Source organism: Tamandua tetradactyla, chromosome X, assembly GCF_023851605.1.
Source record: "Tamandua tetradactyla isolate mTamTet1 chromosome X, mTamTet1.pri, whole genome shotgun sequence".
NCBI lineage: Eukaryota > Metazoa > Chordata > Mammalia > Pilosa > Myrmecophagidae > Tamandua > Tamandua tetradactyla.
The window spans coordinates 65039320-65063993 of NC_135353.1; the positions used below are offsets into that span (position 1 = coordinate 65039320).

At 37.6% G+C, this 24674-nt stretch overlaps 1 protein-coding gene across 1 annotated transcript in view; it reads left to right on the forward strand.

The window, feature by feature from the left end:
* Positions 1–213: 213 nt before the first annotated feature.
* The window catches only part of MORC4 (MORC family CW-type zinc finger 4), a 61437-nt gene continuing 36976 nt past the window's right edge, over positions 214–24674 (forward strand). Inside the window, 9 exon segments of the mRNA XM_077144921.1 lie at positions 214–586; positions 707–779; positions 6229–6361; positions 11709–11926; positions 12636–12783; positions 15014–15146; positions 15469–15597; positions 18994–19113; positions 20525–20625. Of these exon segments, the coding sequence (XP_077001036.1) occupies positions 485–586; positions 707–779; positions 6229–6361; positions 11709–11926; positions 12636–12783; positions 15014–15146; positions 15469–15597; positions 18994–19113; positions 20525–20625 (1157 nt within the window). The 5' untranslated portion in view covers positions 214–484.

The window sequence follows — 24674 nt, forward strand, 5'->3', positions numbered from 1 at the left end:
TTAGTCATGCAGCATAGCTGGGACTCGGTTCCAGAAATCCCAACACCCTCCCCCTCCCCTTGCCTCATTCCAGCCCCTCCCCACGTGCCCGCCCCTCTTCCCCACCCCACCCCCACCCCTCGCGCTTTCCCGCTCAGCAGTCCGACCTATGGAAACGCCAAGAATTAATTAGGGGCGGGGATCAAGGAGCGGCTGTCAGGAGGTCGCCATATTTCTGTACGGCTCTAAGGCAGCCCAGGCAGTCGGTGGGTCCAGAGAGGTGCTGACAGGGCGGAGCTGCCCGCTGGGCTCAGCCGACCTCACCCCACCCGCCCGGGACAGGTGGCTAGAGCGCGCTCCGCCTCCACCAGCTGCGAGTAGGAGCGAGGGAGGGCCAGTCCGGGACGGCCGCCGCCAGCTGCGAGAGGGAGTGAGAGAGGGCTAGTCCGGGACGGCCAGGCGAGGCGTCCAGCAGCAGCAAACGGGTATCGTGGCGGCCAAAAAAATGCTCCTGTACCGAGGGGCCCCCACGGGCCCTGGCGCGCCGGGCTATGGGCTTGCCCGGCCGGGCGTCGGCCCGCAGGCCTTTGGGATCCGCCTGAGCACGGTAGGTCTGGGGGCCGAGGGGGCGGACGCGCGCGCGCGGGCCTCGGGGCTGCGAGGGGCGCGCGGGGTGGGCCTGGCGGGCCGAGGCCTCACACAGGACGGGATCTTCTCTCGCCTCCAGATGAGCCCCCGCTACCTGCAGAGCAACTCCAGCAGCCACACGCGACCCTTCAGTGCCATCGCGGAGCTGCTAGGTGAGTGGCGAGGGGGCCCAGCCGCGAACGCCGGAGGCACGGGTGCCAGCGTGATGCGGCGAACGCCAACGCCGGAGTAAAGTGCGGAGCCGTGTGGGCTGGGGGCGGGGTCGTAGGGACCCGCACTCTCTCCAAGCGAGAGGTTCGGCGAACAAAGCTGAAGAAACAAGGAGTGTCCCAAGAATTAGGACTCTCATGTGGTTTTCTTCTCTGGCTCGCGATGTACCGGGCACTTTAGGATAGCTTAGTTAATAATCAAAAGCGATGCATAAAAATATCGGGCCCCGAGGCAGCTGGGCTCCACGGGAACTGGTGGCCCAGGAAGGGCGCCAAGTTGGCAAAGGGGCATTGTAGAGGGGCTGGGGTCATGGGGAAGGGTTTGGAAAATGGAGTTCTTTAACTTTTGGGACGAGAAAGTCGGGGAATGATGGGACATCTCTTAAGAGATGACACGAGTGCATTTGGCTGCCTGCGACTGCGGAGGGCTGGGTCCATGGTCCACGAGCGCCCTCACACCGCTGGAATGAATACTGAAGACTTAATCTCTCGCTCCGCCGGTGTTTGCTTTTAAAGTGCTTTTAGTTGATGTCTTGAAGCCAAGTGCACCAGCTTTTGCGGTAATATGCTAAACTGTAGGAAGCAAAGAAGAAAAGCAGTCCTAGACAAGATGCCGCGGCGTGCAGAGCGTATTATAAATGCTTCGAAAATTGAAAGAAGGGACAGATATCTCTGGGGCAAGGTAGGACAGATCAAAATCTTGAAAATGGTTTCAAAGTTCCCAGCATGAGCCCCAGTCCCTGCTCAGCAGTCGCTATGGCTATACTGTGAGAGTTGTCTTGGGCAAAAAGTCAGCGGGCCGCAGGAGATAGGAGAGTTTATTGGAAAAGGGATAGAAAACTTTCATGATTATTTTGACAGTAACACGGAATGTTTTACAATATGTATGACTGTGACTTAGAAGGTACAGGGGAAAACTGGTACCATTAACAGGTTTGGAATCCTTGAGAGTAGGGACTCTGAAGTTTTGCGCTATGCCTGGGGTGAAATGTGCATGAAACTTACAAGTCAACTGTATGCAGGCCAGGGTGAAGAGAGGGAAAAGTAACAATTTAAATGGTGGGAGGTCAGAGACAGAACATGTTGTTCCCTCAGAGTTGCATGTGCAAAACTGCATGTACCGATGTGGTACTGTGCATATACTTAAGAGTTTTCAATTTGTAATTTTGAATATTTATGATTTTAGTCTCATTCACTAGTGTAAATAATCTAAGCCTGGCCAAAATGTCTAATAAAAGTGTGAGTGTGTATGTATATTATATGCATATATGCACATGCATTCACACATATTTTAAAACTAAGTCTCAATTATTTGTATAAATAATAATAGGGGAACGAAGAGTAAAATGTTTATCAGCTTTCATTTTAGGTTTTCCTTCAATAATTTTCTCCTCTACTTACACATTAATTTTCTAGTGAAACATTCTTTCAGTAAGTATCTATTGGGCACCTTCTGTGTGCAAGGCCACAGTGATAGGTAGGAAATGAATATTACAGAGTCATTCTGATACTAGGAGAGATAAAACATGTACAGAAGGTTTATGCTTTGTATAACAAAATAGAAAGTGATACTCAGCAAAGATAAACCCATCAAGTGCTGTGGCAGTTCAGAGGAAGGGAGGATGACTTCCAGTTTATGGGAAGAGGAGCATTAGGAAAGGCTTTGTAGAGGAGGTGACATTTGAGCTGAGTTTTGAAGGATTGGGACATGTGGATATGGGTGTGAGGGGGGAGGGCATTCCAGGCAGAAGAAACAACTGCCTGAACAAAGGCATGAAAGATACTGAGTAGTTCAGTTTAATTAGAGCATGGACTTCATGTACTGGAAAAAAGAAATTGTAGGTCCTTACAGCACTTACAGAGAGCTTTCACAAACACCTTTTTAACTTTTACCTTTTGAGGTAAATGATATTGATTTTATTTATTTATTTATTTATTCTCAACTTGCAGATAAGGAAACAGCTTAAAGAATTTAATTGACTTTTCCAAGGTTCCATATTTAGTAAGTGACAGTGCCACAACTCTCAAACACAGGTCCTTTTATTCCAGGTACCCACTGGGAAATGAGATTGGAAAAGTAGGCTGGGACCAGGATGTGATTGGGAGGCCTTGGGTATTTGGACAGTTAGTGTGAAGTTTTTTGAGCAGGGGAATGTCCTGATTAGAGCTGTACTTTAGGAAGGATAATCTTGCAGCATTGTATAAAATGTATTAGAAAAGGGTAAGACACAGCTTTTTAAAGACCAATTAAGAGGCTACTGCAGTAATCCAGATGAGAGCATATAAAGTCCAAAAACTAAGAGAATTACAATGGGAATAGAAAAAGCAAGATGTGAAAGAGCCTAGAGCTGTATAGGGCAAGGGAGAATGAGGAATAAAAAATGACTTCTGAAGTTCAAACTTGCAGGATATTTGAATATTGATACTATATAAGATATATATATATTGAACATGGACAGACAGGCTCATGAGAGGAGGTGATGTGCTTACTTTTAGACAAGAATACTTTTAGATACTTGCCAGGATAGCTATAGGGCAATGGCTTGGCCCTGGCGACCTTGGACATATCCACATAGGCTATCCTCAGGAAACAAGAGAAGGAGGAGAGGCTTGTGATCCTCTGGGAACAAGAAAGGATGGGAGACCTATGAAGCACTACCTCAAAGCCATCTTCACTCACCTCCCTGATTCTCTTGGGAGCCTGTCATAAGGCCATTTATCATTGCCTCCAAATGAGGTATAAGGCTTCAGTTACAATGCCTTTTTAGAAGGCAAGGGCTGAGGTGGGCCAGGTTAGGGGATAAGATAGATTCCCCAGGAGTTGGTACCTCATTCTCTTTCCTAAATTGTGGGCAAGGGATAAGTGCTCCCACTAAGGGTTCTCCCACTGAGAGATTGCACAGGTTGATTAGAGAGATAAGACTCCTAGGAATCTGGTAACACATGAGTTTGTGTGGGCCATATTAGGGGATAAAAATGCCCCCAAGATCTGGTAGTGCAGCTCTCACTTAAGTGGTGGGTGAGGGGAAAGGAGTACCAGTCCTCCTACTGTCCTCCCTGTTCATGAACTGTGTGACCTGGGTTAAGGGATAAGATAGATTCCCTGGGATCTGAGAGCATGGATTACATGTTGCTAAACTTTTAGAAGGATAAGCAGCGAGATGTAGGATTGAAACCGGCCACCACATTGGTGCCTTATTATTATTATTATAAGTTCATTTGTCGAGGCTGAATGAAAGGCCACTTAAAGCTGAAAGTAAATGCAAAGTTGTACTTACCGGTGCTGGCCTCCTGATCATTCTGTCCCTGCTGTTCCAGCAGACCCCGGCCTCTTGTCTTGTTCCGCCCCCTCCCTGGTACCTCCGAAGCTTCCAGCCAAGGAGATAAAATGTCTGTAGCCGCTCCTGACATCTACCTTGTGACTCCTGAAGTGCCTGTGTTAAAACTCTTTGGTCTGTGTTCCTGTTAAAAAGCACCTAGTAAAGTTTGGATAAAACTTGCATTGAAGAGGGGAAATGTTAAAGTGGTCTTGTGAGTAAGAGGCTGGCAAACTGATTCATTGTTTGCACTATCGTAAACATGTTTAATTGGAATTAATGTTTGTTATGTGTTTAAATTGTGAATGTTCATAAACTGTTAGAAAAAAATTCTCTACGTCCAAAGTTTTCAATGTAGAGATGATGTCCTGTTGGCTGACTAGTCAAAGGTATCAGTGTCAGTGGCCTAGAAGAGTGTTTAAATCCCAGCACAATCCAAGATCTGTTGGTCAAGTACCATTTCTTCAAGCAATATAGGTAGTAGGTAGCTTCACAATGCTGAATCCCTTTGGCAGTTAAAGAAAAAAAGTGCTACGTCTTACAAAGTAAAAAACTCTATATGTCTGATAAAGCCACCACTGCATGCCAAACTTGTAACTTCTGCCAAAAGTTGGCCTATTTGTCTTACAGTAAACAGGCCATATTGCATGGGGCTTTCCCCCTACCTGTTCCTAAAAGATTGGCTATTTCAGATATCTTAACCCCCTTCTGGGGGAGTTGATGATGCCTCACTGCCAAGACTTTTTAGGTTACAATATTGCTGTTTTAATCCCATTGCTGTTACAGTCTTATCATAACTCTGACAACACCATTGTGTTCCTTGAAATTAATCTGTCTTGTGTTTTTGGATGAACATTCCAAGGGGTTGTAACTGATACTGTTAATTGTAATGTAAATATTGGTTTTTAAATATATCTCTTTATTTTAAAGGGATGTTCCCAACATAAATGCTACATTTAGAACAATGGTAGTTGGAAGAGTAGGCAACTAGGGCCCCACCTGGTTTTCTCAACCCAACCATGAGGTATCAGTAAAGTAGTATAGGATGCTAGGGAAAGCGAATGGGGTGAAAAGGGAGATCACATGCTTGATTAAAAAGCTAGTAGGCAAGGGGGCACTTAAGGAACCTAACCAAATAGACTGTACAGACTTAGTGCAGTCCCATTCAGGCCAGTGAACCCTAATAAGCCTTTTGAATTACATGAGTTAGTATTGACAATTTTTTTTTGTCAGTGGAAAAAAAAAATGTGGCCACTGAGAGTAGCACCTGGGAATTTGGGACATGGCATATATGTTAAAATATGGCTATATTTGATGTCCTAGTAGCCTTAAATAATTAACCCATTGTGAAAACCTTATTCAGGAGGAATCATGGAACTTTCTATATATTTTTTCTACTTTCTGTGTTTTCCATTTTATGGAAGGGATGTACAGCCTCCCCTTTAAGACCATTACAGAGTATCTAAGCAGAATTGTTCCTTTTCTCTAGGCATGCTTGCTGCTTTCATTGGAATCTAGGCAGGCAAAGAAATGTTTTTATTTTATCCTCAGATTATAGTGTCTTTTAGGATATAAATAGGGATGGTGACAAACACAGATGTTTTTTGACAGAGGAGGTAATGATGTCTTGGAACTAGAAAATAAAATTATCACCAATAAACTGTAATATGCATAATATACAACTATTTGTTGCAGAATTGCAAATTCAACTTTTCTCCATAGCCACATTTTACTGTATGCTTACATGAGCAGTCAAGTGGCTAAAATACAAGGAGTAATGAGAAGATAAAGGAGCAAAGATACTTGGTGCATAGGAATAGTTACTTTTCCCACAGACCCTACAGTTTGAAGGGAGAAAGGCAGATTGCAGAACAGTCATTTTATGAAATCTAAAAATTGGCTTCGTAACCCCATCACCATCATATGTATTTTTCCCTATAATCCTGCTTAACTTCTGGGACATCTGTGTTAGAAGAATAAAGAATGGTTTCCATGTCTTGGGGGGTACTGAAGTAGAGATTTTGATAGAATATTAGAAAAAGAGATCTAATATCACAGATTTCTACCTTTTGCAGATAATGCTGTAGATCCAGATGTATCTGCCAGGACAGTCTTTATAGATGTTGAGGAGGTCAAGAATAAATCTTGTTTGACCTTTACTGATGATGGATGTGGGATGACACCTCATAAATTACATCGAATGCTCAGGTAAAAATGTCTTCATTCTCTTTCTTTTATCTTGAATTCAGGACCTTTACTTGAGAATCAATAATTTTATTTAATATTTCATTTTTCCCTTATTCATTCAACATGTATTTATGGAGTATCCATTATGTTCCAGGGCACTGATTATGAAACACTGTTCCTGCCCTCATAGAACTTATGGTCTAGCTGGTAATTCAGACAGTAGACTAATAAGAATATTAAAACAGTACTCATAATAAAATAATAAAAAGTAAATTAAAGTGGAATAGTAAATAAGAAGTAATCTTAATAAACAGCTGTAAGTATAGTGATAGGAAAGTACAGAATGCAATGGAATCAGTCATCTGGGAGGCCCAGACTGGTCAAAGTCAAGAAAATCTTTCTAGATGAAGTGATATTCAAACTAACATCTCAGGGTGAGTAGAAACTAGGTCGATGAAGGGGCAGAGGGCATGGCAAAGGATGAGATTTCAGGCAGAGAGAACAGCAAGTATAAAGACCTGGAGGACTTTACTGGTCTGAGACCTTCTCCAATTTATATTAACTTAAATTTACTCTTAAATTAGAAGTATTGGTGTTGAGACAATTTGTGGATTAGAACCGTGAAGATCAGTGCCTGGGTATAATCAAGCCTAATGAAAGATAAGTAGAAAGCATCCACACATAAAATCTTTGAAAGTTTTGCAGTAGAATTACAAAATTAGGAAATTTCTCTTTTCTGACTGCTGTAGCTGGTGATAGATTTCTAGTGACACTCACAATGTGTTTAATTACTCTAAAGAGTATGTGGTTGAGAATGTAAGTTTGTACTTTATTATCTTCTCGTTATCACTCAGTGCAAGATGAAGATTTCCTGAACTGCCTCCTTCACTCTTCCTTTGTAGCAGATGAGGTTGATTACTCTCCATGTGGCTTCCTGAACTGGAGTTCCTGAAGCACACATAACAATGGAGGAGCACTGTAGAGGAGGGAAAGGACTCAGAACTAAAGAAGTAGAAAAAAAACATTTAGTTGAGGTTCTCTTTGAAGATTTCTAAATGTATAACCCTGTTTTTAGAGAAACTCCTTTGATCCGCCAAAGAATCAAAAATGAAATTTGGGCAAATTAAAATGATTATGTTTTACCATTCATGTCTCAGCCTTTATAATTACAATATTTGAGGAAAGAAGTGAGGTAAGAATATGGCCCATATGTCAGTTAAGGTATGGAGTTGGCCCTTTACTTTAAATTACAGTGCCAATTTTATCTCCTAAAGATAATATTATATATTAGGAAAAAATGCAAATTTTAGATAGTATGGAACCAAAATATTTGTGTCCAATTCTAGATATACAAGGTTTTTTCCATCTAAAATTGCATATTTTTAAAATAACTCCTCCTACCACACCTTATCCCCAATGACATGGGTGTCAAACACTGGGCCCAGCAAATCTGAGTGCCTTCTATTTTATCTGTGAAGCTACATCTGTGAAAGTTAGTGATTATTGATGTAAAGCAAGAGGAAGGAGGAGGTTGTTTCATATTCATCGCAGCAATTTTTATTGCAGGTTCATTGATTTATTCATTCAGCTAATATTTACTGAGTATCTATGTGCAGGGTACCATGCTAGGCACTGGAGATACAGTAGTGAACTAGAGAGACAGAACCCTTGCCCTCAAGGGCCTGACCTTTTAGTGAGTAAGAGAATTGAATAATAACACAACTAAATAAGCTATTCCACTCAGTGATGAGGGCTATGAAGGAAAATTACAGTTTCTATGAGAGCATATAACAGAGGGATCTAACCTATTTTGGGAATAATGAAAGGCTACCCTGAAGAAATGATATTTGAGTTGAAATATAAAGGATGAATATCATCATTCAAATTTTTCTACCCTCTCCAAGAAACAAAACACAGCAAAATAGACAGAAACACCTTAGCTGTAGCATTTTTTCCTTGTCATGCCAAATGTTTCCCACTAATTTAAACCAGATAATTGTTCCTTATATTCCAGAATTAATTATAGAGGTTGTTTTAATGAGTACTTAATGTATGTACTGGATTCTACTTGCAATCATATCTTAAAACAAAATCAAATCAGGTAGAAAATCCCATTTATTTAAAAAATCATGTAATCTAATCCTAACTTCTAGCCAAAGATTCCACTCACCACAATTTCTTTTTTTTTTTGCATGGGCAAGCACTAGGAACACAATTTCTTTTAAATAATTGAACTTAAGAGGTAGTTTTGAAAATTATTATTAAGTATATTAATTTGTTTTTTTTATTTGGGGATCGCATTATTTTTGTATTTGGAAAAAATAGAGGTAATTATGTAACATTTTAAACCTACAGAAATTCTGTTTGTCCTGTGACATTCTTTGTAATCTTATCCACAGTTCCCAATTTTTACACCATCAGGCAAATAAAATAGTTGTGTAACTTCAGCACAGTTTTTCCCACAGTACAGAATCTCATGAAAAACAAATTAAAAAGGAAAAGCCTATCATTAAATTCCAGTAAAGTCTGTGTAATTTTCTTTAGCTTCTGGGGATAGTACGAGAACCCACTAATCTGCATATTGAGCTACCTTTTTCAGCAAGGTGAAAAACTTCAAAAATCAAGGGCTGGGTGGTACAATGGTGGTTCAGTGGCAGAATTCTCGCCTGCCCTGCCAGAGACCCATGTTCGCTTCCCTGTGCCTACCTATGTTAAAAAAAAAAAAAAGTCAGCGCTAAAACCAGCCAAAGATCACAGATTTAATATATTTGCTGCCTCTGCTCAGAAGTGCATTTTCTAGTAGGTCTGTTCTTCAAAACAACAGCAATATTATATTCTTTTATGTTACATATTCTATCACCAATATATCTAGGAAACAACAGTGCCTGTCCTTGTATGTCTCTGGATTTTGCGAAGATGTTTCATTGATCAGAGTCCAAATTTAAATTTACCTCTCTAGATTCTAGATTCTTGACATTTTACCGTATTTGGGAGCAAGCTGCTGTATTCCTGGATTCCACTCAAAGAACTTGTATCCAAGCCCCCTTGGTGTGTAAACAATATCCCTTACATGAGAGGATAGAACAGGACTTACTTAGCTAAGAAACCAGCTGTCTAAGTCAAGAAATCTGAGTATAAAATTATTAAGCTATACCAAACTATATAAAATTGATGCCTGTAATTCTATTACCTATGTATTGGAAGAGCTTTCGTATTAGGTTGTTACTTGGTTGATATCTAGCATCTGTTCTGCAAATTTTCAGTTAAATAGAAAGCCTAGCATGATTATATAAGTGGAATAAAAGAACATATGGGAAGAGTTAAATGGAACATTGTAAAACAAAAAAAATTCCAAAGCTTACATCTCTCTTCGCATTATTCTTGTCCCTTTCCATTCTGATTATGGACCTGCCCTACTATTTATCTTCTGAACCTTGTATAGTCATTTAATGTGCCAAAACTAAGTAACACAAAGATGGTTTATGCTTACAAAGGGAGAAAGAGGTGATAGATGGCGGAAGAGGCAGCAATGGCTAGGAAATTAAGGGAATAATTAAGGGAATAATGCAGTCTCCCTATTTTGCTTGTGTTTCACTTGACCACCTAATTGAAGCTTTTGTGGTATTAGAGAAGTAGTACTATCAGTCCAGATAATCATATACATTCATTTCATATAGTGGGTAAGATTACTATTTATGAAGAGCCCTGGATTTTAGATACAACATTAGCTCTGAAGTAAGGGTAGGTGATAGCACATGACAGTTCTCAGAATGACTTCTGGAATTAGTTTAAAGTTAAAATTTGAATACTACTTTATAATTTGTAATATATTCTGCATACAGTATATAACTTTATCCTTACAACCACCCCATCTTTTCCAGTCAGTTCTTCTACAAAAGGAATAGGAATACTGGAGTCTTATCAACTTCTATAAGTCTATTTCCTGGAATACCAAGTTCCACAGACAGCAGAAACTCAATGCTCTTTTGTTTTTTTTTTTTTTTTTCAGAGGAACCATTGCCATAGAAATTACCTTTTGGCATTGTCAGATTGATATATAGGATACAAAGAGCTCCTCCTATACAGTGTCTACTGTAGAAGGACATAATGATACCATATATACACTTTGAAATAGAAAGTTAGAAGGTGGCCCTCTTCCTTAGAGAATAAACACAAAACCACAGTCTTCATGAAGTAGTAACCACATGCCTCAGTCTCCCTTGCCTCAGAAGAGTAAAAGCCAAGGTCAGGATGCTCAGCCATGTCCTACAGAGTGTCTGTTTTAGTGAGATGGGAGAAACATATAATCTGTAAATACATGAAATCCTTCTTTAGATTATAAACCATAAGAACAGGAATCATGTATTTTATTAACAGTTGTGTCTCCAGTGCTTAGCATAGTGCATAGCACATAGTAGGCACTCAAGGAATATTTATTGAATGAATGGCAGTATAAAACATTGTAAAATTAGTCAATATAGAGAGAAACAAACCTTAAAATTAGATTTACTAGTGATGAGGGAAGATATTCAAGGAGATAATTATTATTCTCTAGATTTCGTACCTTTAATTTCTTTGATTCTATTATTTTGAAGTGTGTTTGGATGGAGAATATAAGAATTAGGAAAGATCTTCCCAGATTAAGCTCCCAGATCAAGGGGCTACAGAGACTCGTTGAGGTGACTCAGTCAAAGGCTCTTAATAGAACAAGAGGGACTATGCTGCAGCTGTTTGCTGATATTCAGAGACAGAACTACCTATTTTTATCCCTTGGCCACATTCCAGTGAACTGTCCCTGTAGATGGAGCAGAGGGTAAGAATTGTAAGGGTTATCCTTTGGGTGGAGAGTTAAAATTAAGAAAAATAACGTCTGACTTTCAGATTTCTAGAGAGTGATATTACCAGATTAGGAGAATCTTAACCTAGTACCTCTGACTGTTGCCCCTATCTGGTACTTTTGCTACCCTCTCTAGGGTGTGCTCTGAGATAACTACCCTTTTCATCTTGCTCTTACTTTATTTCTAGCAGTCAGAGCCGTTTTATTTAGACAAGAAATGCAGCTGCCCATTGCCTTCTCCAGATATCTCTGATAGTCACTGATAAGGGGCCTTTGTTTACATTTATGAAATGTGACTCTAAAAGAAGTGGAACAGTTTATATACACACAGACCACGCAGGAAAATCAGTCCCATTTTGCTATAGTAATTTCTTATGTTCTTAACTCAGTAGTTTTGCCCAGAAATACCGAAAGGAAAAATGAAGGAGGGGCTTTTACAAGTATTTTTCATTTGCAAGCCAAATATTCTGCCTGTCACTATCTTAGGATGCTTTTCACCTTTCTGATTTCTTTTTTCTTGTGTAATTACAGCTTTGGCTTTACAGATAAAGTAATAAAGAAGAGCCAGTGTCCCATCGGGGTCTTTGGTAATGGTTTCAAGTCAGGCTCCATGCGGCTAGGAAAAGATGCTCTTGTCTTCACCAAGAATGGGGGTACTCTCACTGTTGGACTCCTATCACAGACCTATCTGGAATGTGTCCAGGCCCAGGCAGTTATTGTACCAATTGTTCCATTCAACCAGCAAAACAATATCCTTTCTGGAAATGAAGAATGTTGGTTAAAAATTAGTCTAAATCTCACTATTTTGATGGAAACCTCTTCAGGTCAAATCTGGCTTTCGTATTGAAAGAGGTATTCAAATGCCTTAATTTTAACTGGGATTTCCCTCTATTAAATATTTTAAAAATAAGTGGACCATTGACAGAGGCTTAGAAATGTCTATATTGAAATATTCATTGTAAGAGATTTGATCTATTTATCTCCTCATCCTGCCCACCCCCACTATTTTAAAGTTCTCAGGGCTTCTCTTTTTTTATTCCTAAGGATAACTACATATGTTTTCATACTCCTAGAATCATACTATTCCACACCTTATCTAAGGGCAGAAGAGCTAATTTCCCTAATATTGGACAGCAAGATTTTCTTGTAATGCAGCAGTAAGGTTTGAATTAATTGCTTCTGAAGAGTCTAAAAATTCAGCCTTTGATCTATTTCTCAAATGAAGGACTGTCTTTGTTTTTACATTGTATCTTTGAAGCTATGTTCCGTAAGGATTACTGATTTGGGGTTTGTCTCTACAACCTTTCCCCATTTTTCTCTGTTCCTTTCTTCTATAGCAGTAATCCCCGTGCTTGATGTCCACATTTTTCTCTAAACAAACAACCCAAAAGGCAGATTTTCCTTCCTGTTAGCATCCTCTTAAGATACTAATTTTTCTTTGACTATATTTGGTTCTACAAAAAATGATTATTACTGAGGATTCCTTGCCCAGCCTAGAAGCCATCTTGAACTATTCAGTTTTCAACAGTGAAAATGACCTGCTCTCCCAATTTGATGCCATCCCAGGCAAAAAAGGCACTCGTGTTCTCATTTGGAACATCCGCAGGTATAGTATTTCAAGGGTGGTAGATTCTAAAAAGCAAAGATAGTATGAAAAAGCACATTTAAATAAGTATCTCTAGAGAAACAGACCAGACAAATTTTGATACATATCTGTATCTCATTGCATGTCTTTGGTTAACTTTGTCTTAGAACCACATCTCTGTTTGAGATGGTTGTTCTTGTAGGTAAAGTGTGGAGCTTGATAAAGGGGAAACATGCCTGTCCTGAGGCTGTCACCACAAATAACCTGGAGAGTTCAGCATTATTCTAAGGTCCACAGAATCCTTTTTGAATATCTATTTCGTATTCACGGGCATTGCTTTTAGATAAATAAATGATATTTTACCTATTTGACAATGAAAATGAAGTATGAGAAGGAGAAATTAGGGTAACAAAGCATGCCAGGATCTTTAAAAAAAATAGGGACCTCTATATTAGTGCTTTCAGAGTACCTGGATCAGAAGTATAAAAATCTTTGAAATAGATAACTTTAAACTGATGAGATTGGCTTGTGCTCATGTATTCAGAGCTGAAAAAAACTAGAAATATTCTAGAGTGGATCACTTTTTGATCCTGTCATGCCAAATAGAATATATTTAAGAGTGACTGCTAAAACCTAAAAACGTTTAAAATAAAATAGAGGTGTTATTGATAGGTTTAATAGAACAGAGTTTCAGATATATTCAGTCTTACTTTTCTACTTTATCACGTATTTAGTCCCTTTTTTTAGCTGGGTAACACATATAAAAACCCTGCTGGTTTATACAGAGAGTACTTTAAATTAAAAAGAAGAAAGTAATGAGGGCTTACACACTATAATTCAAATTTTCCTCATTCCTACTGGGAAAACCTCAAGTAATATAATCTTATTATAAGGGATCATTTTCCTGAGGTGTTTCCGGTGATACACACACACTGAGCAGGGTTTTTTTTGTATACTCTTTCGCAGTTGTATGGTACTAGGTGTTATGTGAATAAAAGATCATGTGGTCAAATAATGTTGGAAAAAGATGGCATTAACAAAGCTTACCATGTTGGTTTACTGCAGGACTTCTCAGAGGCTTAACATATTAATGTGCATTCAGAATATTTAACAGAACAATATAGTGGACAGTATTCCCCAATTTTTATAAACGCTTCTACAGACCTCTTTTTCTTAGATAGTGAGGGACAAAGAAGACAGGGAACCTCCTCAGGGAATGTGCGTTAGAGTGGGATGGCATACTGAGAATCAGGATTATCCTGGAAAATTCAGAATATATTATTACAGTGACATGGGCTTTATCCAAGGTACACATAGTGGTGGTTCTGGCTCAGCCCTGAGGAAGGAGCTACATTTTCAGGAGCTGATGGAGCACTGAAATATGAGGGGGAGATATCACTAGAGCTTAAGGTGGTTCTGAGGGCTGGGAATTGTATTTTAACTGAAACATTTATTTCTTATTTAAGAGGATCTTGGGAGACTGCTGTTCTACAGAACCAATTTTGGGAGCTATTATTCTGAACTATGTGTTTTCTTTCTAACCTATTATTTGCTCTGAGTTTTTCCAGGAATAAAGATGTCTCATCTTTTTTCTCTGGCAGTAGTTAGTGATGTAGCCAGGGTCTTGGAAAGGACCAAAGCTAAGTGGTCCAAAATGAGTATGGGAAGGAAACTGTTTATGAGAGTAATATTAGTACTATTATATTTGAATGATAATTCCATGAGCAGTATCCTAGAGCACTAGCAAATATATGCTGTTTCTTTTTTCTCTCTAAGAAATAGGGTTAGATCTTGGAATATCTTGATACCTCATTAGTTCTTATACTATCGCTAAAGTTATTAGAAATAGATTTTGGTTCATTTATTCATTCACTAGGGAAAAATGATATTGAGTGATTTATCCAACAATACCCAGCAATTTGAAATCTATTTTAAGGTCCTTCTTCAAAGATAGCTACATCCATTTGATTTATTGGATTACAGACATTCCCACATTCTTTTTATTTTCCTTTCCTCTGAAATTGGCAGCACTATCTCTGAAACGGTAGATTTGTTGAGACTGGAAGTTCCTTTAAATATTGTGTGATTCTCAAACTAAGTGGTTTGTAGTTCCTTTGCGCTGGTAATTAGGAAAAAAAATAGATACCTGAGTTTTGGTTAATATTATTTCTTTTCTCTTGAATTCTTCCTGGTACATTTTTGTCCTTTTGAGCCAGTTTTTGTTAGATTGGTACTTGTCTCTTTTACTCAGAAATAAAGATGGAAAGGCTGAATTGGACTTTGATACAGATCAGTATGACATCCTGGTATCAGATTTTGGCACAGAAGAAAAGGAGACTGATGATGTTACTTCTGAGCTGCCAGAAACAGAGTATTCTTTACGGGTGAGTAAGAGTGGTTTCTCTTCAACAATGAGAGGTAAGTTTTCCTGTAACATGAAAATATTCTAGAATTCAATTTCATTTTAGCTATATAAACATGATGACCTTTTAGCCATGTAGTAGAATTTCTCTTGACTATTACCACCGGAAAAGTTTAGCTAATATAGTCAGTAGCATTTTAATGTAGTAGTTGACATAGTATAACAAGGTGTAGAAACTGAGCCAAATCATTGCCCAGAATAAACCTCAGTTGCTAGCATTGTTTTAGGGGGATGTCAGTAGAATTAGCAATATTGTGCAATAACTTTCTATTCACTGTTCATAGGCATTTTGTGGTGTTTTATATATGAAGCCACGCATGAAAATTTTTCTACGTCAAAAGAAGGTGACTACCCAGATGATTGCCAAGAGCCTGGCCAATGTAGGATATGATATATATAAACCTACCTTCACAGTATCCTTAACAACTACATGAAGGTGATCTCTTCATTTCCTGATTAGATTTCCAGGTTGCCAATATATGTGCCACATGTATCAGAAATCACCCAGAAAATGTTAAGTAATGCAGATTCCTGAGATTTCAGAGAGACTGGTTCTGATTTTGAAATCTTTATTTTGTGTAAGAAATCTTGGTTTTTAAAAAGAAGACTCCTCAGCTGATGATAGTGGGTACCTAGATTTGAGAATCTCTGGTAAAATAATCTATGTAGTTTGGTTTATGCTGGAATTTTCTTATATATTACATTGATTGAAAATAAGTAAAATATTTACTAAAGCTTGTGAATCTTTTGCTTATAGTGTGATTTTTGTTGTAACAGGCCCAGACATTGATAAAATTTAAGAGAATAGAAATTAAAGGTTGTTTTTTAAGGTTGAGATGAATCTTCAACAGGTTTGATATGGATTTCCCAGTACATCTCATGACAGTCATTTGAAGAGCAGTCACTTTTTTCACTTCTACGTCGATTGCATTGGGAATGGATTTCAGACACTAGAGATAATCTTGAGGTGAACTATGGAATTAGGTAGGGTCATCTTTGTTTATGGCTTTTTAGGCAAAAAAAAATCTTTCAGAGGCTGAGAACTCATAAACCATTATGAAAAATTGCTTGTGTAACTTATTTTCTAGTAACTAAGCACAGCTGTTATGCCAAGAAACATGTTCTAATTCTTATTTGCTTTATTAAAAGTATTATTTAGCTTGCTTTGCTTTTTATTCCCTGACTAAAAATTAGAAATTCTCATTCCCTTCTTTAAAAAGTTATGTAGTTGTTACTCATAAACAGATAAATTCTCTCTTTTTGAGAACATATATGGTGGGTTGAATTGTGTACCCCAGTGTGGACATGCTGTTGGTCTTGATCCATAATTCTGATAGGTGTGGGAACCCATTGTAAATAAGATCTCTTCAAGATGTTAACTTCAGTAAAGGTGTGGCCCAGCTAAATCAGATTGGGCTTTAATCCTGATTCCTGGAGTCCTTAATAAGAAGAGTGAAAGTCAGATGGAGAGAGAAGCCACAGGGAGCAGTCAGAGCTGGAAATGGAAATCAACAGAAGAACTTGGAGGAGAAGGGAGAAGATAAGCCATGTGAAAGAAGAGCCAAGGACCAAGGATTGCCGGCAGCCAGTCCCGGAATGCCACAGTCTTCTGGTAGAAAACATTGCCTTACTAATGCCTCTATTTTGGACTTCTCCTGTCCTCAAAACTGTGAGCCAATGAATTCCCATTGTTTAAGCCAACTAACTATATGATATTTATTTTAGCAGCCAGAAACTAAAACATATACTTTGTCTAATAGGAAACTTTTTTCAAAGCCCTAAACAAATCCAACTTAACAAAGCCAGTGCTACCAATGTTACAGTGTATAGGTAAGTTAATTTTTATATCACCATATGTAGAATAGGATCTTAGTGCTATAGGTTTAACAGAGCTGGTCTAGAAAAGTGCTTCCCAACTACTGTTTCAGGATATATATGAATATCCCTAAGATGTCACTAATGTGTCACAAGGTGACCTTTGCTCCACATTTCTATCTCCAGCTTCTTTCATTTGTGAATTTCTATCAGAGCAACTCATATGCAGGCATTTTATATGTATTTCAACTCTTCTCTGTCCCCTTTCCTATTAAACCATTTATTGTCTAATATTAGAATTTAGCCTAAATAATTCACTGTAGGCAAGAGAAAATTAAACTCCTCATAAAATTTCCCCCAAAGTCACTGAGGAACAAGATTAATGATGCAGACTTATTTATTCCTTAATTATAAAAGGCTTCGTCTTTCCTCCTTGTTCTTTCTCCCTATTCTAGTTTGGGAAACCTCCTACCCCATAATATAGAAAGTTAAAAGTGTACTACAGAAGACAAGTATTTGACAATCTTTATCTTTAAAACTTAAATTTTATTATGTGGGATTTTGGCTTGTTTGTTTCAGCGAGTTTTGTCTTGTTTTGTTTTTCCATCAGAGTAGGGGCTTACTTGATATTTGATTTGAGCTTCTGGAGCCCAGAACATTATATATTCTGAGTCAAACATTAATGTGTTGTATACACATTTGTGTCATATTTTTCTCTCATAACTGACCCATTTGTCACATGGTTTTGCTGTAAGTAACTTGTCATTTAGAGGGAGACAATGGAGATCATTTTTTTTTGCATAGGCAACAAAAATAAATTTTCATTCAACTCATTTGGATATGAAGAGTTCTTTGTTTGTTCTAATGAAAATCTGTTTTTCTGTCTCCTTTTATCTTTTTCATTCTCTCACCTTGGTTCCTAAATCAAGTAGGGATTATTAAAACTCTCTTATTCATGTTTGACATAAGGCATTAGTTCTCTTAATTTCACCTATCCAAGTGTGTTAGTTAGATTCAGTTGTCAACTTGGCCAGGTGAGCATACCTAGTCTTGTTGCTGCGGACATAAGCCAATGGTACGTGAACCCCATCTGTTGCCAATTACATCTGCAGTCAGCTAGGAGGCGTGTCTGCTGCAATGAGTGATGTTTGACTTAATTGGCTGGTGCTTAAATGAGAGAGCGCAATGTAGCACAGCCTAAGCAGCTCGGCATTCCTCATCTCAGCACTCACAGCTCAGCCCAGGCCTTTGGAGATGCAGAAAGAAGTCACCCTGGGGAAAGTTGTTGGAACCCAGGGGCCTGGAGAGAAGACCAGCAGAGACCATCTTGTGCCTTCCATGTAAGAAAGAACCTCAGTGGAAAGTTAGCTGCCTTTCCTCTGAAGAACCAACAAAATAAATCCCCTTTTATTAAAAGCCAATCTGTCTCTGGTGTGTTCTGGCAGCTAGCAAACTAGAACACCAAGCTTGTAAACTTCTTTCCATAACATATTGCTACAGGAAAATTCATTGTCTTTTACCATTAAAAGTGATTTTGTTCTTGGTACTTTTGCTTTCATTGTGTTTTGTATCATTAGCAGGACTTATCTTATTGCCTATACTTGTATGGATTTGTGTTGTACCATTTACAACTTTCATCAGAGCCTGTGAGACCTAGCAGCAAATTGAACTCCTACCAAGATGGTTAAGAAATATTTTGTTGTTACTTTTGAATTTTTTAATTACTGATGGTATTTTGGTATATATGCTTAATCTTTTATGTATATTTTTATATGCATGCATTTTTAGATAATGCTTATTTATTATATTCTGAACATTTCTTAAATGTTCTCCCAATTTTTTAAGGGTATAATTTTAAAAGCTGCATAATAGGCCATCATGTGGATGTACCACATTTATTTAATCATTCTCTTCTTTTTGCTATAATATAGCACAGCATTTTGTCTGCTAAAGTCCCAGGTGCTTGTTTGCCTCCTTAATGATTTTCTTCTCAGAATAAGCAGGTGAGAATCACTTTTGGATTCTCTTGCAAGAACAGTAACCAGTTTGGAGTAATGATGTATCATAATAACCGACTCATAAAGTCGTTTGAGAAGGTGGGATGCCAGGTGAAGGTGAGTGGTTAATGATTCTTTGTCATAGAGGACTGGAAGGAGTAGAAAGAAAACTTGCAAAGGGCATAAACTCAGTGGCTTTTACTCCCATCTTATGGGGGTTGAATTATAACAAATGTACCAAACTAAAAAAAAAAAATCTGATCCCTGGAATTCTGTGTTATCAGTGAGCCAGCTTGTGTTGAAAAACTTTCTCTCTCATATTTTTTGTAGATATTAATCAACCGAGGAACTTTACTGGATATATTTTCTAGGTACTGCTAATAAGAGGTAGAATCAGATTACCAACATCATCACCATGTGATCAACTTTATTAGTGTTTAAGGTTGCAATAAGGCAAGGTGGGAAGGGCATAAAATTTTGTGTTTGAAGACCAGAATTTGGGTCCTAGCTTTCCATTTACAAGCTCTGTAGTGTTGGGCAAATTGAATTTATCTGAGGCTCAATTTATTTATCTGTAAAATAAAACCAACAATTATAATTTTATCTGCTCTTCCTATCCCAAAGTTTACAGGGTTCAGAGAGTTAAGTGAGACAAATCATATGGAAATACTTTATAAACTGAAAATCACTATATAAATGTTACCATCTTGTTTAATGTTTTTGAGATAATTTAAAGTAGTAATTTCTATAAGTATCCCATTCATTCCCTGTTTACAGATAAGATCGCTAAAGCACAAAGAATGATAAACTGCTTTATATTACATAGTAGGACAGACTTATGTAAGACTCAGGATAGCTGGCCTTCAGCCTGTCTTGCCTTTCCTTGTTGTATTATCTTTACACAACTCATGTTTCTGTGCAAGGCTAATTATACCTTGACTTAATTCTTTCCATTAAAGAATAAAAAAATGATTTAAAATCCTATAACCTTTTTCTTCAACTTTTAATTAAAAATCACTGCAAATCTCTCTTTAGTAGTTGATTAGTGGCCTAAATATGTGAAAAAAAATGTTTATTTTACTAGATAAGGTGTGATGATTACATAGCATCCTTAAATTTATTGTTTGGATGAGGTTTGGTTTCAGTTCCCTAGAACGGTAGTTTATGAACTTGATTTTTTAGTAATCAATTCTTTGTTCAAATGAGAATTTATGGCAGTGCTGGAATATAAAATAGATGAAAGTGGAGGTAGTGTATGTGAAGTAGAGATGGCTATTAATTCCTGAAGGATCATAGGGATCCATGGATTATAGTTTGAAAATCTCTGACCTAGAATTTGTTAGATATTCTAGTTCAATGTGATGCTTGCAGTCATTCTATTGAAGTACATTCTGAGTGTTTGTATAGATCTTGATGACCTTTCCTTGCCCATCATAATTATGTAATCTATTATTGTTTGGAATCAAAAGGAAATGCCTTCAGGCTGTCAACGGTAATGTAAGTTTGAAATTAATATTTGTCTTCTAAGCCAACTCGTGGAGAAGGTGTGGGTGTAATTGGAGTCATTGAATGCAATTTCCTGAAACTTGCCTACAACAAACAAGACTTTGAGTACACCAAGGAGTACCGGTAAGTCACTTAATCTGAGACAATTCTGGTAGTTTCTCAGATTTGAGTCTATTCTCTGAAACCTCTAAAACTAGCCAGATAATTGATAATTCTTTCAAATCTGTTTTCCAAGATTAAGAGATAAAATAATTTGATTTTTAAATTAAAGCTTCTTGATACTTGAAATATGGAGCCCAGTTGAGGCCAACCTTACCTCGTTATGGAAGGAAAGAGCATAAGAGTCATTTGTTCTGGTAAAATTGATCTTAATGAAAGATAGTTTCTGAAGTTACTTAGTATGTTAAAAAAAAAAAAAACTGCAATTTGTGAAGTTTGTTCCAAAAGTTTTCTTGAAGCCAGTGAGCAGATTTAGAGGCAAATTTTGGAGAAGCAGAAAAGATGTGTGCTTAATGGAAGCCTTTATATTTAATAGGAAAATAATTGTATTAATCAGAAAAAAAAAACTTGACATTGAGGCTAAACCAGCAGAGATTTTTAGGAGACAAAAAAAGTGGTTAATGCCAGGATAGAATAGTTTAAAAACTTTAGGGGATCACTCATTCCTTCTTTCCTCAGATATTATGAGATATCTCCTTTATGCCAGGTAGTAGGAACATAAGGATGAAATAAGAATCCTTGATACCTGTGAACAAGTGTGATTAGAAAATATGGAAATAAGAAATACTGTACAATAATTGTTTTATGGTGGATATATGCAAAGTGGAAAGAACCTGTAAATATGCCTAAGGGGGTCAAGAAAGGCTTCACACAAAAAAAATTACATTTGAGCTTAAAATTGAAAGAAAAGTAGGAGTTTGCCAGGTGGACAAGTAGGAGAGGAATATTCTAAGCAGAGGGAAGTATATGAAAGGGCAGGAGAGAAAGGAGGCACTAGGACATTTGGTGTCATTTCCTTTAAGTCTCAGTAGCACATTTTTTCTTGGAGTTGGGGAGAAGTACTCTCCCAAATCTCTTCTCTTTTATTTTGTGCCCTAAACTATAATAAAGTAGTTAAATTTTGTACCTTAATTTCTTTGGTGCCATAAGAGTTTTAGGTACTTAGTGCTTGACAAAGAAACAACTATTTGGATGACAACCCCAAATAAATTTGGTGGGAGGGGGAGTAAATGTTTCTTGGTCAGTGGCTATGGTAAATACCTGCCCTTGGTTTATATAAAATGGCCTTTTAAGTATGATTCTGGCTCATAATTGGGTATCTTAAAGGTGAAGGTTTAGTAATGACGTTGATTTGACAAAAATTTCAGAGCCAAGTCCTTTGGTTTCTTTTGAATGAAGGGAATAGTGAATTTCTGATAATTAACCAAATAATTAAGATTTGTGAAATTCAAATATTAGATATTAAAAATCACTTAACATCTTTCTATATCATCTTTGCCACACCCACCCCCCAATAAAACTACTTTTTAAAGTTTAGAAATATTAAACCCTTCGTTTGTGATATCTAATTTTGATAAGATGAATTTGAGATTATTGCAGGGGATCCAAATATAGATATTCCGTAGACAGTAGATGTATTCAATGAAGCATATAGAATTTCTGGCTTAAGTAGCTTAATAACTGCTATACATCTTATTTTTCAAAAAACCAGAAATCATGTATTGTCTTGCATATGGAGTCTTTTGAGGATAATGAATTTGCATAACTCTTGTCCCAATTGTGTCATCATTACCTTGTTTACTTGGTTTATTCTATATACAATGAAAATGTGTTCAATCAAGCAAAAAGGAAATTGGAGAGGGGGATTAGAGATGCTTAACCACTATAAAAAAACTCATCCTAGGTGTATTATTGATACCAAAACCATAGATGTTAAGAGATGCCAGCCATACTTGTAGACCAGAATTCTATACTTCTATAATATCTACAAGTAAGGCATCTGTAATACCACTTTTAACAGTTGTGGAGATCACGTTTCAGCTGAAACTATCAGGGCTGAAATTTGTAACATTTTTAGAATCAATTACAGATTAAGAAATGTAATCAAGACTTACTAACTGGGCACCCCACAGGTACATAGCATAGTGGCTGGATTTTGTGGAATTTTTCAGGGAAATTCAAGACATGATTGCTACCCTTAAGGAATTTACATTCTATTTTGAATGCCATATAGTCACATACATGAAGCAATTTAAAGAACTATAACCTAAGTGGAGTGGTATAGGAAAAAATGCCATTAGACTAGATATTAAAGTTTTTAGGTGGCAAATATGACTTAAGATGTGCCTTAAAGGACATGGAATTTAGAAAAGGGAGGGAAGGGAATTCTAGGATGGAATTATAGCATGAGCTAAGGTAGTGACAGAAACTTAGAATGGTATGGGGAGTAGGGATAAAGGGAGTGTGAAAGGAAATAAAGTTATATGGGTGGATAGAGTAGGCCCATCCTAAAGCAGGGGTTGGCAGAATTTGTCTGTTAATGGCTAGATAGTAAATATTTTGGTTTTTCCGGGCCATAAGGTCTCACAAGTACTTGATTCTGCTGTAGTATGAAAGCAACCATAAACAATATATAAGGAATGAGCATGGCTGGACTAATACAATTTTGTTTACAAAAACAGGCAATGGGCTGGATTTGGTCTTTGGGATGTAGTTTGCCAACCCCTCAGCTAGAGCCATAGTTCTCAAACTATGTGCCAGGGTGCAAGTAGTGAACTCATATGGGAGCTATGGGATATTTTAAATTTTGGGGGGAAATATGGCAATTTTCAGCCTCTGTTTTAGTTTTCTATTGCTGGTAAATTACTACAAATTTATTGGCTTTAAACAACACTATAATTTGTTATCTTAGAGTTCTGTAGATTAGAAATACAACACAGGAGTTTCACTGGGCTAAAAAAAGTCAAGGTGTTGTCATGACTACTTGGTCTGCAAGGATGTGAGAAGGAATGGGTTTCATAAGACATGGGAAAACTATCTTTATTGAGGCAGTAGTGTATGCATGACTATGCATTTGTCAAAATTGATAGAACTGTGCACTGAACATTTTACCTCAATACATGAGAACAGGTTCCTTTTTTAAAAGTTTTAAAAATTGGGGTATGATTCATATATCATAAATTTTGCCATTTTAAAGCATACAGTTCAGTGGTCTTTCGTATGTTCACAAAGTTATACAACCATCACCGCTATCAAATTCTAGAATGTTTTCATCACCCTGAAAAGAAACCATGTCTATTCAGTCCTTGCACATTTACCCCTTCCCTCAGCCCCTGGAAACCACTAATCTACTTTTTAAAAAAGATGTGTTAAATAGAGTTTTAAGAGGAAACAAGAAATAGCTATTTGTCTGTGACTTGAGGGAAGGATGTAAACATAGAGATAGAAATATTGGTAGGTTGGAAAAATTAAGATTTTACAAGGGAGCTCATACATGATGACTTTAATCTTCTCTGGGTAGTGAGAATCTAATTTAACATGAGTAAGGTGGAGGTTAGGAAGAGTTCCAATTGAGATAAGAAAAGGTCTGTTCAAACTTTGGGGAATGGCCCCAGATCATCAGGAGATTAAAACAATACTAAATTTGTAGTATTCCAGTTGTGTATGGGTCTATATTAAGTTGTAATTCTTAGTTGTAGAATTAAATAGGAATTAGTAATTAGAAAGTTGGCAGTTTTATAAAGTAAAATTCAGGTTTGACTTGTACATATTACATTTGTTGACACTGGGTCTACCATTGCTTGTTTGGGAAGGGAGACAAAGGAAAGAGGCAAGAACCAGAACTGGGGTAGAGGTTCCAGTAGCAGCTATGTAGTAGAAGGCTGAAGGGAACTTTGTTGCCCATTGGTACTCAAGCTGCTGTGATCAGCATTTGGATAAAGTGGAGCTATATAGACATTTTCTAATTAATATATATATTAATTTGTAATAGGTAGAGTGGGTTATTCTGGGTCCTGAATTCCTTACCTATAGATATTCCTTATCTGACAATCAAATAACTTTCCATCAACTTGTTATTTGGCTCTTTTCTAATTCTGCAACTTGGTCCTCTGTCAAAGCCTCTGATGTCAATTTACACCCCCCACCATGATTCTATAAGCCTTTAAAATTTG